Here is a 15,726-nt window from a genome sequence, read left to right as displayed (position 1 = left end):
TTAAATGACAAATAGGGATTTTCTTGATACTCTATATGTATAATAACATTACAAGCAAATAAAACACTACAAAAACTTTTGTTTGTTTAGATTTTACACAACTAGCGCAACTACAAAAATATAACAGATTGACCTGTTAGTCCTGATTGTTCAAATATCTTGTATGCCAATGTTTGGAAGTTATAGGATACATATTACAAGGAACAAATAACAGTTTTACCCGAAAACTTTAGCTACATTTGTTATATAAGCATGGGTTAGGGATGTAGCTGTTACTGTTGTAAATATTGTTAATAAAGGATGCATAACTTTACAGACCGTTTGAAAAGAGAAAATTGTCTCTAAGGTTTGTTTTCAAGTAGCAAGTCCTTCTGAACCTCTGTTTTCATTGGTTACTTTCACACTATATTAACACATTATTTTGGTCATGCACAGTATATAGTTAATCTTGTGCTAGTGGAATATTTTCTCTAAGATGATAGACTGATGTTTGTGAAATCAATAAAATATTGTCTGTCCGCTCTGTCCATAAGGGTGTTTGACTTGTTTGTTTTTAAGAAAGATGAAATTGCCTATGAAATCAAATACAGCCATGGTAGTAGCTCAACATCTATCATTTATTTAAACCAATACATACACATCAATCCAGTACAAAATGACCCAAAATATAGGAATTGTTTAATTCTTCTACAATGTAGCAATCAAAAAAACCTTATATCATCTAGAATAGGATTGGGAACCTTTGATCTATACAATTTAAAGGGACACTATGGTCACCAGAACAACTACAGCTTAATGTAGTTGTTCTGGTGAGTATAATAGTTGCCTTCAGGCATTTTCATGTAAACACATAGAAAAGGCGGTGTCTACATTGCCCCTGCACAGTAAGCAGCCCTGCCATTCAGCGTCCCCACGTTCTGCATGGAGACACTGACTTTTCCTCATAGAGATCTATTGATTCAATGCATCTCTACAAGGAGGTCTTGATTGGCTAAAATGGAATTTGGCCCCGCCCACGTGCCAATTTTAGCCAGGGAAAGCATTGGATTAGCTACAAATCAGCCCTTTTGATGATGTCACAAAGGGGGAGGAGCCAGTGCCGGCGGATCCACGCGGTGCTGGAAATAAGGTGAGTTTTAAACTCTTATTGGATGGTTAAGGGGGTGGCAAGCAACCTAAATGGTGGGTTAAACACTATAGGGTCAGGAATACATGTTTGTGTTCCTGACACTACAGTGATTCTTTAACTCAAGATACTTCAAAGTATGACACACAATACACACATAACACGTCTATGTTTCCGTACCTTTGCTGCTCCATGAGGTGACGCCCCTTGATTCAAGAGTAGAAGTGCCACTTTCTGATTATCGTAATGTGCCGCTACATGCAGTGGAGTTAATCCACTCTAAAAACACATGCAGAAATAATCACAGTTATAAAAGTGCCCAAATTAATAGTGTGCTTAAAGGAATTAAAAAAATATTAGTGTTAATTCTACTCCCTGAACCAGAAAACAACATCCAGCAAAACATCAAATGGTCAATGTCATTTTTCTGTTACATATAAGAGATACCAATCAAAATGATTGATTACATAGTTATTGGAAATTATAGTGTAGTAAAATTAGATATTGGTGATAGAACACGTCTCTAGTCAATCTGTGGTTTGTTATAACAGATATTAAAATGAACTGAACTGAGAGAGGTAATGTCAATTCAAGATTGGCTTCTTATAAATTGTGTTCGTGATTTTAGATAATGATGAGATGACCTCTATTCTTAGAGTATGTTTCACTGTGTTAGAAAGGAACAACACATTTGAGGCCAAATGTTAGGACTTGGAACTCTGACTGTATACTTGGGTGAGAATGGAGAATTACAGCTAAGAGTCAAAGTAACAATGTATTCCCCGCAGTTGTCCCGGTTTTGGCAGGACGGTCCCGATTTCGGACTATGGCCTCACCATCTCTATTTTGTTCCTTGATGTGTCACATCTAGGGACAACAGGGAACTGACCACATCCAACCAAATGCAAGCATATAATTAGCTCCTCCAGAACTTTATGTATGGTTTGCTCTGAATTCGGCCAGCAGGAAGGCTGTCAGTCTCATTGGTGATGGGACCGCTCATTTTGAGCATCATCTCTTGCACAACCCCTGAGGTTTGTCCCCCCATCCCCATTTCATACCTCCTAATGTTGGTAGGGTAGGCCAATGCAAAATGTAAGTCTGACACATGAAGTTAAAGTTCCGACCTACAGTGACAGGCTCTGTGAAACAACAGAATTCTTAGCTACACGCATGTACAGTTGCAAGACGAGGCGGCAGCACTAAAAATGTACAGCTCCACTCACAAAACGGTGAATGGAGCTGTCAACAAGCTGACAGCAGCTCCGGTCAGATGCTATCAGCATAGGCATCAGTTCCATTCATCTTATGTAATGAATGAAATTACTGCCACACATACATGCCACACGTGCCTCCTAAATGACCAAATCCTTACCAGCTCTTGGCAGAACTCACTGAAAGAAATATCTTTTTATTGATTTATTTATTTGCATATTGTTATTCATTATCTATATAATTCACAAAAACTTGTGTCATGTTAAATTAAATTGGGAATCAGTCAAGGTAAAAATTTAATGCTGGAATCCAAAGTAGGAAGGTTAACATTTAAATCTGTAATCAAAATCAGTCAATGTACCAAATGAAAGGTTACAGTGGGAATCAAATCCAGGAGATTTAAGTTTAAGGTTTGAGTTACAGGAAAAGCTAAAGCACGTTTGAGAGTATTCTGCAAGTCAAGTTCAGACTTACCTTCCCGGCAGCATCCGGGGACGCACTCTTCTGTAGAAGCAGATTTGCTACCTCGAGTTTTCCATACTTCGCAGCTACATGAAGAGGAGAAAATCCTTTCTGTAGAAAGAAATATAGGAAATATATGTGTGGAGACTGAGCAATGAAGTGCTGGAGCAGCTCCTCCGTAAAAACAAATATTAAAATATATATAGACTATAAAATCTGAGATGCAAAACATACTAGGTAGGATATCCACCACCTATCATAAATAAACAAAAAACTATGAAGAATGCAAGTCGCAAAACCAAATGCAACCCTCACTATAAATACTATAATAGTATGCACAATGAATCCCAACACCTATTATAAATAGACATAAAAATGATAAATAAGTAGCATTACATAAAAAAATCCCTTAAGCTCCAATCATACAGAAAAACACTCCTACCAAAAAATCTATTAAAAAAAACAAAAACACTGAAGAGGGAATCAACTACAGGACATCTTTGCATGGTATTCTGGCAGATTTTGAGATATGTTAGAGTCATTTTGGATTTTGTTGCTTCTTACCAGAGAAGATGTTTTTATTCTTCTTTTACTGATTTAAGAGATTGTCCATAGGGACTCACTGTGCTTACCTCGTCAGTGTTTTTAGGTAGGGGTGGTTTTTTGGCAAGATATATATTTTTTGAATTGGAATTTTTTACATGACACAACTTATTTATATTTTATGTTTGTTTATAAATGAATACAGAGGCTAGATTTAACTTTTAATCCTATAACAAAAAAAAATGTGAATAGGGAAAATATAAAGATGCCATAGACAATATCTTTCCATAGAAACCTAAAGAAGAACCTCTTAATTAAATGGGGAACTGAGAACTTGGAATTTGTGAACTTGTAAAAGATAGATGACGACTAATTGTGCTGGATGAGGAAATGCTCTCAAGGGAAGAAGGGTTTGCTAAAGCACTGGGCTGGGCTGAACCATAAATATTCACACTAACAATTGTTTTTATTTTTTTACTGGATCATTTAAGTGTATTTGCAGTCGTATTATTTAATGATAATAACACGCTGTATGAACTGAATCAAAATTGAGTCATAATGGATCAACACATGCTAATTGTATGACATGTGTTAGACACATACATTATTGAAGTGCAGGTAAGGGCAATAATCCTAAACTATACTTTATTATTACAGTTCCATTTATATAGCATTATGCAAACCTCAACCAAAGAAATAAAAAAAAAAAAAAAAATAGATCACTCACTACATTTTTAACTCCGAAATAAAAAGTTAAAACACAGAAATCCCACCAAACCTTTAAAAAAATAGAAACCCTCACCACACCGGTCAAGTTGAATCAAATGAAAAAAACTCCTACAGATGTGTGCTGGAGGGGTTGCGGTCAGAGGGGAACGTACGTTCATATGTGGTGGGAATGCCCACGGATGGTCACATTTTGGAAACAGATACAAGACCTAGTAACTCAGGTCTTCTCGAGAGCTCCAGACCTAGATCCGTGGCTATTCTTCTTAAGCAGAACTATAGATGGATGGTCCAAACATGAGCAAAAGCTAATCCACAAAATGACCCTTGCGGCCAGGAGAGCGATAGCCTCAGGCTGGCTCAAACCAAACATACCATCCATGTCAGGAGTGATAAGGCGGATAAAAGAAGTTCACTTGATGGATAACTTAACAGCTAAACTAAGAGGCACCTTGAAAACCTTCCAGAAGATCTGGGAACCATGGGAAAACTCCAACCTGGCCAACTTACCATGAACATCCTCCAACAGTCCAACTGAATAGTAGGTCTTCTCTGGACCCCTTACCCCCTAACCCCACCTCTTTTTCTTTTCTATCTCTACATCTATTAGTAGAACCATACTTACAGGTTCTATATAAAACAAAACTCTGACCAACATATGATATTCCTTAAGACGGTTTCACAGGGTGAATAAATAATACAGTTATCGAATTCAGTAATCTACCACGCACAAACCATTTCCCCAGGCGATCACTGAGAATAGATGGCAGGAAATTTAGACAATAAGCTCAAGTGAAACTGGGAACCACCTATATTTAAAACCTATCAACCAGTTGACTCAGCAGACATATATGCTCAATGGTACCATGTTATATAAGCCAAAAGCTGTACAATGTTACTGTGCGCAAACTTATTATCTAAGTTATATCTCGCATGTAACCCTTGATGATCGATTGTATTATGCTCATGTTGATTAAAAATAAAGAATTGAAAAAAAAAAAAATAGAAACCCTGCATATCTTTATTTGCCCTACAATTGAGTTTAGTTTATACAATGTAGCTCAAAAAACAGAAGCATTGTAAAGCAATTCGGAATATGTTGATCAGGAACCTTAGCACACCTATTGTACAGCGTTTGCAAGCACTTCACAAATATTTATTTAAAGTTAAAAGAAAACTATAGTCTTTGGCATACAAACCTGATAAGGTGGGAGTGCACAGTTGCAAGATAAAAAGGTGAGGATTTCTATGTTTAATTTTATCTTTCTTCAACAGGCAAAAGCTTAGATAAACTCAGAAGCTTTTCCTTTCATCCATTCTTAGAGTTTCCATATTTTCAGTTTTTGTTGCAATATGGCAATGCTTTAGGTAAGGCGAGAATGTTTTTCTACCCACTCAAGGGCTCCAAGAATGTTACTAAGCCTATTATGTGGTTACACATGTTTTGTAGAACGGATAATGACCCCATTCCTGTACCCACAGGAAGTGGAAAATGCATATCTCTGGACAATTATATTTAGAAACGGATACTAAATTGAAACATAAAGTTGTTTACCTTTGTAACAATTGCATAAGAAGCTCCATTTTCCAGGAGTACAGATACCACATCATCATGTCCATCTCTTGCTGATAGGTGCAAGGGAGTGTAACCAGAGGTGGTGGCGGCATCTGGGCATGCCCCTTGCTTGAGTAGCTGCTGAACAATGTCTGTTTTCCCTAGACGAGCAGCAATGTGCAGTGGCGTTTGGTTATCCTGGGTAAAAGAAGAAAAAAAACACAAATTAAAGAGTGCTCACTTTCATGTTCACTCAGCACTCTCAAATGCACTGATATTGGAAGAACTGGTTAGAATATGGGTGCAATGCACACCATTCTACCTGAGCAACATAATGTTACCTTTCCAGTTTTATTACTTGTTGCTGCAGCTTGGTCCATTAAAGTTTAACCTAAGCCCCAAAAAACCTGAACGAAACTGTATTTGTAGAAGTAAATTCCGCACAACTCTCCTGGATGATTGTACTTTAGCTTTCCATTTGTCCTGATTTTCTACTGAATATTACTGATGGGGTCTAGACTGTGCCACCGAGGACGTGCAGTTAACAGTACATGCCTTTGCAACATCCTACTACTGAACATATATATCCATAGATATACCTTCAGCAAAGTCTGTAAAACTGTTAACAAATGGTAAATTGCATTATTTTAAAATTAACAACACAAAATACCTTACCTTTGCTTTAGCTTCTACCTGAGCCCCATTCTGTAAAAGATATCGTACAACTTCGGACTGACCAGCCCTTGCAGCCATATGCAATGCTGTCTCTCCTCTCTATAGCATAAGAGAAAAGAATAAGGTTATACTTAGAGAAATGAGAATTCAACATACAACAGTATCTCGCAAAATGTAAGCACATTATAGATCTCTGGTTATGAAACAAATATACAAAGAACCCATAATGTTACAGAGCAACTGGGTGGGTTGTCTTTTAAGGGCAGCAAACCGTTTTGTAGAAATATTCCTAGCTGACAAAGTCTATTCACACAAAGTGCTAATATTTATATCATGAATTTTATATTTTTTTTGATTGAGAGGTGGACATTTTCATAAGCACGTTGAGGTTCACACACTAAATGGCGAATTGTAGTGAATAAACAACCAAATTGCTAAGAGTTGCGTTCCTGCAATGATTAGTTCCCAATTCACTACAGTATGATGTTTAATTAATTACTCCTTACATATTCTATAGTGTAAATATCAAGCAGGGTCTGGAGATCGGCAAGTGACAATATATATCTGGTGGAGTATCAAGTTCTATCTAACTGTTGGCAGTTACAGTAACCAACCAAGACTAATTATGCTGTTCTAACTAATTGGGTCTTTACTGGCATTGACGGGCCTAATCCTTTGCTATTATTAAAGGTAACTTATAAATAAGATTGGGCCTTTGTGGTTAATCTTGTTTAAGGAGTTAAATATAAACCAATGCAACTGTAAGCAAAATCTGTCAGTACTCCTTAGACATCTCTGGACCTATAAATAGTGCTTTGCAACTGCTGCTGATCTGTAGTTGAGAAGCTGTTTAAAAGTCAGTATTTATAATGTACTGCATTGCTATTTTAGGTGTCCTGATATACTAATATTATATGCACTAACAAGAAATGCTAAGCCACATGAAGAAAAGCATTAAGCAGGCCTTGACAGGGAATAACTATACCCAATATTCTTTATTACAAAAAAAATACTGCTGCTTGTATTGACTTTTTATTCTGAGTTAATACTCTGAGCTTTAAAAACTGTATATATTATAAATATTCATACCTGCTGCTGCATACACGTGTGTGTGTGTGTGTGTGTATGTATTTATAGTCACATATAAACCATACACAGATACACACATATTCTACATTTACAAGTAGAATTGTTTAACCTGTATACATTGAAACAAAATATATAATAAAAACAGAATAAAACATTGTATGCTAAACGTTGTTTTTCCTTGGACATGCAACACTACGAGAGATAAACATTCTTCGAGGCCTGGTACTACTGAGCAGATTATAGATTCAGACTGGCAGCTACTATCACATGCTGACCATCATGTTGAATTTTTTTTATCTTTAACTATTACTTAAGATTTCAAAACTATATAACAATACACTGTTGGATCTTCAAGTGATATTTACAAGTACAGTTTATATGGCTTTAATAGAATATATAAATAATAATAATAACTGGTTAGTGGAAATATAATTTTAGTGCCCATTATATTTTTAAGATATGTCAAAGCGTAATGACCAGAGTTTTTGAAATGTATTGAACAAACAGCCTTTTACCAGATACAATCAAGACAATGCCCATTCTAACATACAAGGTGGATGTCAAATGCTAAAAAGCTGTATGGCTGCTTTTTGGAGACAAGCAATGCTAAATAAAAGGGATTTTAATTTGAGAAGTGTGAGTCAGAGTTCCGAAATCTCAGTTTACCTTGGACACCATGAACCTTTGAAATGCTGCACTTCAAAAAAGCCTAAAGTGGGTAAACACGCAAGCTATCCTATTATAAGCTCGAGGGCGGAGTTTTCAATGCCTACTCTACGAGTTTCTTCCTTTTGCCAAAATACATTTTGGTATACTCTTTGTTTTGATGTAAATGCAATACTAAATAAAATGTAAGAACTATAGAAATACAGAAGAATAATGAAGTAGAGCCTGATTTGAAGCTAATTCACAGAAAAAAAGTAATTTCCTGTACAGTGTATAAATAATCGAGTCTCTGCTATCCAATCAAATTGATTCAGCGTAATAACCCCTGATATTACCAGAGTGAATCAGCAAAGGGTTCCATCATGGAACAAATAAAAATGTATCCCCTTATAACTGGGAAGGTTTTAACACAACCACCTGCCCCAGTGTATCCCCATGCATTTCACGTGCGGTGTGCTGGTTTGCTATAAATACCAGTGAGAGCAGGCCAATTCTCCTACCCCATCTTCTAACCCATTTGCTTTGGGTAACATATTTGTATGATTTCACTCCAGGAATGTTCCTTACGGAACAATCCCCGTCATAGCTGCTAAGCCATTTAAAATGGTAGTAAAACAAATTGCCAATTTTCTAGGCTTAAATAATTAGGTGTTAATTTGATGTGAGACTCACTACGTTGGTGGTATTTGGTGATGCTCCGTGATGAGTCAATTGAGAAACAATATTGACGTGTCCCATGAACGCAGCAACATGGATCGGAGTCAGGCCGGACTGTGGGGAAAAAAAAATGACATCATTCAAATCATGTTAAGTATATCACTGAAAGTTACAATTAAGAAAAAAAATAAAGTATTATTGCTTATTTGAATATTTAAAGGCTAGTAAATATTATGATTATGACATATATTATCTCATGTGCTCCTCCATTTTATTATTTATTATATCTATTCATACAACCATTAAACAAAGGATTAGTGTATGAGAGTTTTATTCCGCATAAGATTAGCAGTGCCGGATGTTGATAATTTGATTAAATATATTTAATCTCCATGAGCAGAAACAAATCTCTGCTTGATATCTAGAGTTACATTAGAATATATTGAATATCCAGCAGGGCTAGATTTTAAAGCAAAACAATCAAAATGTATAGAATAGCCATAATTTGATACTATATTGCAAGAAGGAAATCTGTGATACAATCTGAATCGTGCTAAATGAAACGTATGGTTATCCACATATTAGCAGCAACGTAGTTAAAAAAAAAATAAAACAGAAACTAAAAACACCATTTAGGTCAATTAAAAATCTTAGTTTTAAAAATTGTGCAATCACCTTGGAAACTAATGGAATATCTTTGGCGCTTTGCCCCAGAATTTATTTTTGTACATATCTCCCCCCCCCCCCCCCCATCCCCAAACCCATGGCTCCACATGTAGCGTAATGCCATAAGGCAAGTCAGAAAAGAATATAAGAGAGGCAAATACGGGCCATTGCTTATAAATTATAAAACCATTTGGTGTGGAATGAATAATATTTTCAAATTATAAAGTATCCGTCTTCCATGCAGATTTATCTTTAATATATTCTGCTAAGACCCATGTTTAGGTGTACATGTCAGACAAGAATGCACTGCCTTTTAAAACTGTAAGGAATTCGGAAATGTATTTTGTTATTTTATGGTTTGTCTCATGTTAATGATACGTCAGGAGAATGGTTAGGGAGATAAGACAGAACAATTATCTTTCCCCAGCTTATGCCCCAGCATAACTCTACAGGGAGAGGGGTGCATGAAAGGAACCCTAACACCAATTGAAAAAAACAATGTCATATCAAAGATACATAATGCTTACACGTGTGTTTAGAGAGAGAGGAATTCCTGGGTTCTGGAGACATTCATGAAAAACTCTATCTATGGCTTTATGGTTTATGATTGTGCCTTTGGAAATACTCTGAAAGGCATTGTTTCCCCACCATAGACACTTCACCATTATTTATCCTTGGTACCTTGTCTGGCTTAACAGTAATAATGGAAACAGGAATGTTGGTATCTACCGACAGCCAGTAGCTGCTCGAGATCTTGGTTCATGGTGACTCCATAGCCCCATGCTGCACGTCTGTCCTTTAGGATGGCTATACAGGGCCTCTGTACCAGACTCCAGCCCTCTGGCGGCGCTGTTTTTTGAACTCAATGAACTCCTCTATTAATTGAAATATTTCTCCCACTGCAAGTTGCCTTTTCAAGTAATTGTCATGCAGTAGTACCTTACTAGGAGGCGTTTCCATATAGCAGGTCTCTGTGCACCCAACCCTCATTGTTACCTGATGGGTAACAGAGTAAATGGTCGCCAACTGGGGTTTGAATCATATGTTCGAAGCTGACCGTTCTATTGGCTGATCTGGGTCATTTAAATTTTACAAAATCTGTGAAATCCTGTAGCTGGTGATGTTGATAAGACTGATCTGCACCCGGCTGATAACCGAACTTACACTTGCAGGCTACTGACATTTCGTCCACTCTAAGATTGCACTTGTCAATCAGGGATGGTGCAGACATTTATTTTTCCATGTTACATCTATAATTGCCATTGCTTATTTTCTGTGTGTCATTTTTACTGACTTTAACAGAAAGTTTTGTTTATTTGATTTTAAACTGTATCAACCCACTCCACCATTATTTTTTTTTAAATTCTCTGACTGCCCCTGCTACATTTCTTGTGGGATCTTATTCAGATTTCTTTCTACAGTGAAGGAAAAAAGTATTTGATCCCCTGCTGATTTTGAAAGTTTTCACCGTGACCAAGAAATGATTGGTCTATAATTTTAATGGTAGGTGTATTTTAACAGTGAGAGACAGAATAACAAACAAAATAAATCCAGAAAAACGCATGTCAAAAAAAGTTATAAATTGATTTGCATGTCAAAGAGTGAAATAAGTATTTGACTCCCTATCAATCAGTAAGATTTCTGGCTCCAATGTGTCTTTTATACAGGTAACAAACTGAGATTTGGAGGCAGTGCTCCTAATCTCAGCTCGTAACCTGTATAAAAGACACCTGTCCACAGAAGCAATCAATGAGATTCCAAACTCTCCACCATGGCCAAGACCAAAGAGCTGTCCAACGATGTCAGGGACAATATTGTAGACCTAAACCAGGCTCACCAACAGAGAAGGTGACAACAGTTGGTGCGATTATTCGCAAATGGAAGAAACACAAAATAACAGTCAGTCTCCCTCGGTCTGGTTCTCCATGCAAGATCTGACCTCGTGGAGTTTCAATGACCATGAGAATGGTGAGTAATCAGCCCAAACTACATGGGAGGATCTTGTTAATGATCTGAAGGCAGCTGGCACCATAGTACCAAGAAAACAATTGGTAACACACTACACCGTGAAGGACTGAAATCCTGCACTGCCCACAAGGTCCCCCTGCTCAAAAAAGCACATGTACAGGCCTATCTGAAGTTTGCCAACAATCATCTGAATGATTCAGCGGATCACACTAGGTGAAAGTGTTGTGGTCAGATGGGACCAAATTAACTTGCAGTGTTTGGAGGAGGAGGAATGCTGCCTATGACCCCAAGAACACCATTCCCATCGTCAAAAACATGGAGGTGGAAGCATTATGCTTTGGGGGTGTTCTTCTGCTAAAGGGACAGGACAACTGCACCGCATCAAAGGGATGATGGATGGGGCCATGTACTGTCAAATCTTGGGTGAGAACCTCCTTCCCTCAGCCAGGACATTGAAAATGGGACGTGGATGGGTATTGCAGCACGACAATGACCCAAAACACACAGCCAAGGCAACAAAGGAGTTGCTCAACAAGGCCTAGCCAGTCTCCATACCTTAATCCCATAGAGGGAGCCGAAGGTTTGAGTTGCCAAATGTCAGCCTCGAAACCTTGATGAATTGGAGAGGATCTGCAAAGAGGAATGGGACAAAGTCCCTCCTGAGATGTGTGCAAACCTGGTGGCCAACTACAAGAAACGTCTTACCTCTGTGATTGCCAATAAGGGTTTTGCCACCAAGTACTAGGTCGAAGGGTTCAAATACTTATTTCACTCATTGACGTGCAAATCAATTTATAACTTTTTTGACATGCGTTTTTCTGGATTTTTTTGTTTGTTATTCTATCTCTCACTGTTAAAGTACACCTACCATTAAAATTATAGACTGATCATTTCTTTGTCAGTGGACAAACGTTCAGAATCAGCAGGGGATCGAATACTTTTTTACTTCACTGTATGTGAGTGTATTCCCACTAATGTTTGTGGATTCTGAATGTCTGTGTCTCTTAATCAGCCGTACCTCTGTGACTGCTTGGATTGATGCTCCGTGTTTCAGGAGAAGCTCCATAACTTTATTTCGATTCTTCTTGCACGCAATGTGAAGAGGTGTGAAGCCATTCTGTGAACAGTAAAAATAACACAGTTAAAGACGTTTTAGCTGTTAATTACACAATCTCATTTTGGTATGTCTGAGAAATAATTTTCACAGATCTGTAACATAAGCATTATAATTATACAGTAAATCAGTGGGTGTGTTTCTGAAAACACAACACATAAAGTCCTCATCTACCATAAACTAGATATCTTTATACAAGTAAAACTCTAACCAAAAAATTGTGTTTTAAGAAAACACTGGTTTTGGTTAGAGTAACTCTTGCTTTGCTGGTCCGTCTGTTCCCCTCTCCCATACAAAGTTAAAAACAAACAAACACAAAAAAACATAAACTAACATCTGTTACATTGCTGATGCCAAGTTCTCTCCTCAGCTAGGTCCTCCTCCGCTGATGTCACCGGTCATTGATGCCAAGGGGAGGACAGGCTGAGGGTAGCAATAGGGGTGGGAGGAGGGCAGTCATGCTACCATTGGCTGTCTGTCAAAAGCATTCTGTGTGTGCTGATGACAGTGCCCAATTTTGCACATAATTTGCATTAGCCAGCCTGGAACTCTTGTTCTGGTTTGGCTAATGATGTCCCAGTGATGCTGTCATAGTGTGGACTTATACCTCTGTCAGCACATGGGTTAATCTCAGTATGTGTAACGTTTCATAGCAAAGCGCTGCATGTACAGACTCCGGGCACCATGACCACTTCACATTAAAAAAAGTAGTCATGTTGCGTGGAGTACTCCACTAGTTAGTCAGTGGCCGTTTCATTACCTTTGTTATTATGGTTCTCTGTTACATACAATGCACACGTAAAGAACATCATAACTAGTTGACTCTCTCATCTCTTATATCCATTATTTCTTATATTATTTTCTTACCCTGTTAGGGGTTTTTATATGTTACGGAAAAATCTTTGGCAGTATTGGTGGAGCAATCCAGATAATGTGAAGCAATCTGGAGAATGTTCCGTTTGTTTATATAGTAATTGGAAAATAATTTATTTTTATACATTGCTGTCATTGTAATGCTCTCTTACATTGTACAGAAAATGGATAGGGAGGTGAACTGTGATTCCATTGTACAGCGCTACGGAATCTGATGGCGCTATCTAAATAATAAAATAATAATAATAATAATGGTGTTGTAAGCTTGTGCGGTTACGTAATTGTAGATCACATGTTGGTGAGCAAATTAAAACGCCAACCATTAAGAACACACAAGACAAAATTGGGTTTAACGAGGAAAGCATCGACAACTAGTTCTGTCTGTGTACAGCTGTAACCAGTGTGTTTAAGTTGGCCTAAATTATATGCCGCTAATACGTCACGTGTTTATTTGGGATGTTTAATCTCTACTGCCCCCTAGGCTTGACATTGATAATATCAAGATTGAACTTTAACGTAGTGAGGATAATTGTACCTGCCACAAATTCAGGCATTGCCTTACACTTGTATCTACTGAGAACACATGCTCCCTTGAGTAACAGAAGAAAATGAGATATGCTGGAAGAAAAATAATTACATTGAAATCATATAGGCTGGAACGTTGACAGATTCACATTAGTTCAGACAAACGGCAGTGTCGCAGATGTTCAAAGATGCAACAGCAAAACACTAGAAATATATATTTTCTTTCATTTACGCTGCACGTTTTATCCGCATATATTACCCACAGGCTTCCTAATGCGAGCTTTAAAAGCAGAGCCATTACCATTCTTTCTGTCAGATACTGAATTTGCACAACGTGTCAAGGGTAAAGATTCCTACTGCTCAGCAAAAAAAAAAAAAATGTCCATTCGGAATTCCTCAGACCACTGAACTGTGATGAATAATACACCAGAGGCAGAGATAGACACACACTATCAACCTTCTTGAAGCTCTACAACTGCCCGCTTCAGCCAATCTCTCAGGACTAAATCGAGATATTGGTATTTTTATTCCATTCTCCTTTACATTATTTATAGAAAAGGTGGGATAAATCGCACGCCATTAAACTTCTCCAGACCTTCTGAATATGATCCAGAGTGAAATGGAAAGTGGGTAGCTCTATATCTGCAGTGATTTGTTGAAAATAATATATACTTGAAGAAAATAGAATGCTTGCTATTTTTGACTGTCTTTTATCTTTTCAGTGTTTGTTGGATAATTTCCATTGGGACCAGATGTGTGCCACTGGCCCAGCACATATGTGGCAAAATGAAATATAAATTAAATGAAAACCATAAAAAAAAGATAATTTTTGATATAACCTAGAAAATAATAATATTAGCTACTTTTGCAATGTTGTAATAGCCATAACCCATTTTCTTAAGAAGCTATATCAAGGATTTGATTTCCTCCTCAACATCCTGGACACCCAATGAGGGTGACTAGGCAGGGTCTCTGCAGTGCAGATCAGGCTGCTACCAGTGTTTTGCTTAGTTACACTGCCTGGCTGCTGTTTGTAGAATACTGAGGCATACATACCAAGTGTCCCTATGCAGGAGGAGCAGTCTCTACTCTGGTCTATCTTAATGTCCATCCTTTTTTAAGAACTCCATATTGTTGGTGCCATGTATACAGAACTTTACATCAATAATACTCACAGTAATGTATTTCTACAAATACCTAATCACGCTAATGTATATTTAAGTTTTAGGACATGATTAGAAATCAGTCTCTATACATAAGACACATTATTGATCAGAATTACATTTTAGTTGCATAAATTGTTATTAGTAAGTCACCTAAAAAAAAAAGAACTGCCGCACATGGACATACCCCAAAACTTAAATTATCCCTCTTTGTCCATTTCAAATGTTGGGAGGTATGCAGAGGAAGGAGAATTAATCTTTACCAAAACCTCAAATAGTTTGTAAACTTAATATTTCAAACAAATGGTTCATGAGAGTTCCAAATCAAGCCTACATGTATTTATAAATATAGTGCAGTTTATTCAAATAAAAAATACACTATTTTTCTGCCGCCTACTGTATATATACAAATATTCTCAGCTGCTGTTCCCCTCTCAGCAGGGTTACACCAATGCTCTATCCTGGAACTCCTCCTTTTCTCACATTATACCCTTTCCATTTCACGGTCATCTAGATGTAAATGTCTTCAGACCTGTCTTTTTGAATTTCCACAATGTTTTCTGTTGATAAAGCGCAGTACACACAAAACACAATGAGCGGTGTTAGAGACCCCACCCGCCATGTTGGTGTTATTGTATTTTTTTGCGTTTTTATTCTGGATGGTTTTTTAGACTCTGGTTGTTATATTTTTCACTTGAGTCAC

The 15,726-nt window shown here is 37.3% G+C and overlaps 1 protein-coding gene across 12 annotated transcripts in view; it reads right to left on the bottom strand.

Annotated features, from left to right (window-relative positions):
- Positions 1-15,726, bottom strand: part of ANK3 (ankyrin 3) — a 557,845-nt gene that overhangs the window by 140,952 nt on the left and 401,167 nt on the right. For all 12 annotated transcript variants that reach the window (XR_010085575.1, XR_010085574.1, XM_063434253.1 and 9 more), the window contains 6 exons: positions 12,367-12,465; positions 8,730-8,828; positions 6,303-6,401; positions 5,628-5,825; positions 2,816-2,914; positions 1,307-1,405 (listed from right to left, as the gene is read on the bottom strand). Coding sequence is in view for 10 of the 12 variants with exons in the window: in XM_063434253.1 (XP_063290323.1) it covers positions 1,307-1,405; positions 2,816-2,914; positions 5,628-5,825; positions 6,303-6,401; positions 8,730-8,828; positions 12,367-12,465 (693 nt within the window). In the remaining 2 variants the exon portion in view is untranslated. The remainder of the gene's footprint in view (positions 1-1,306; positions 1,406-2,815; positions 2,915-5,627; positions 5,826-6,302; positions 6,402-8,729; positions 8,829-12,366; positions 12,466-15,726) is intronic.

Source organism: Pelobates fuscus, chromosome 10, assembly GCF_036172605.1.
Source record: "Pelobates fuscus isolate aPelFus1 chromosome 10, aPelFus1.pri, whole genome shotgun sequence".
Classification (NCBI taxonomy): Eukaryota; Metazoa; Chordata; class Amphibia; order Anura; family Pelobatidae; genus Pelobates; species Pelobates fuscus.
The sequence above is the reverse complement of the archived record's forward strand: the minus strand, read 5'-3'. Positions and strand labels throughout refer to the sequence as shown.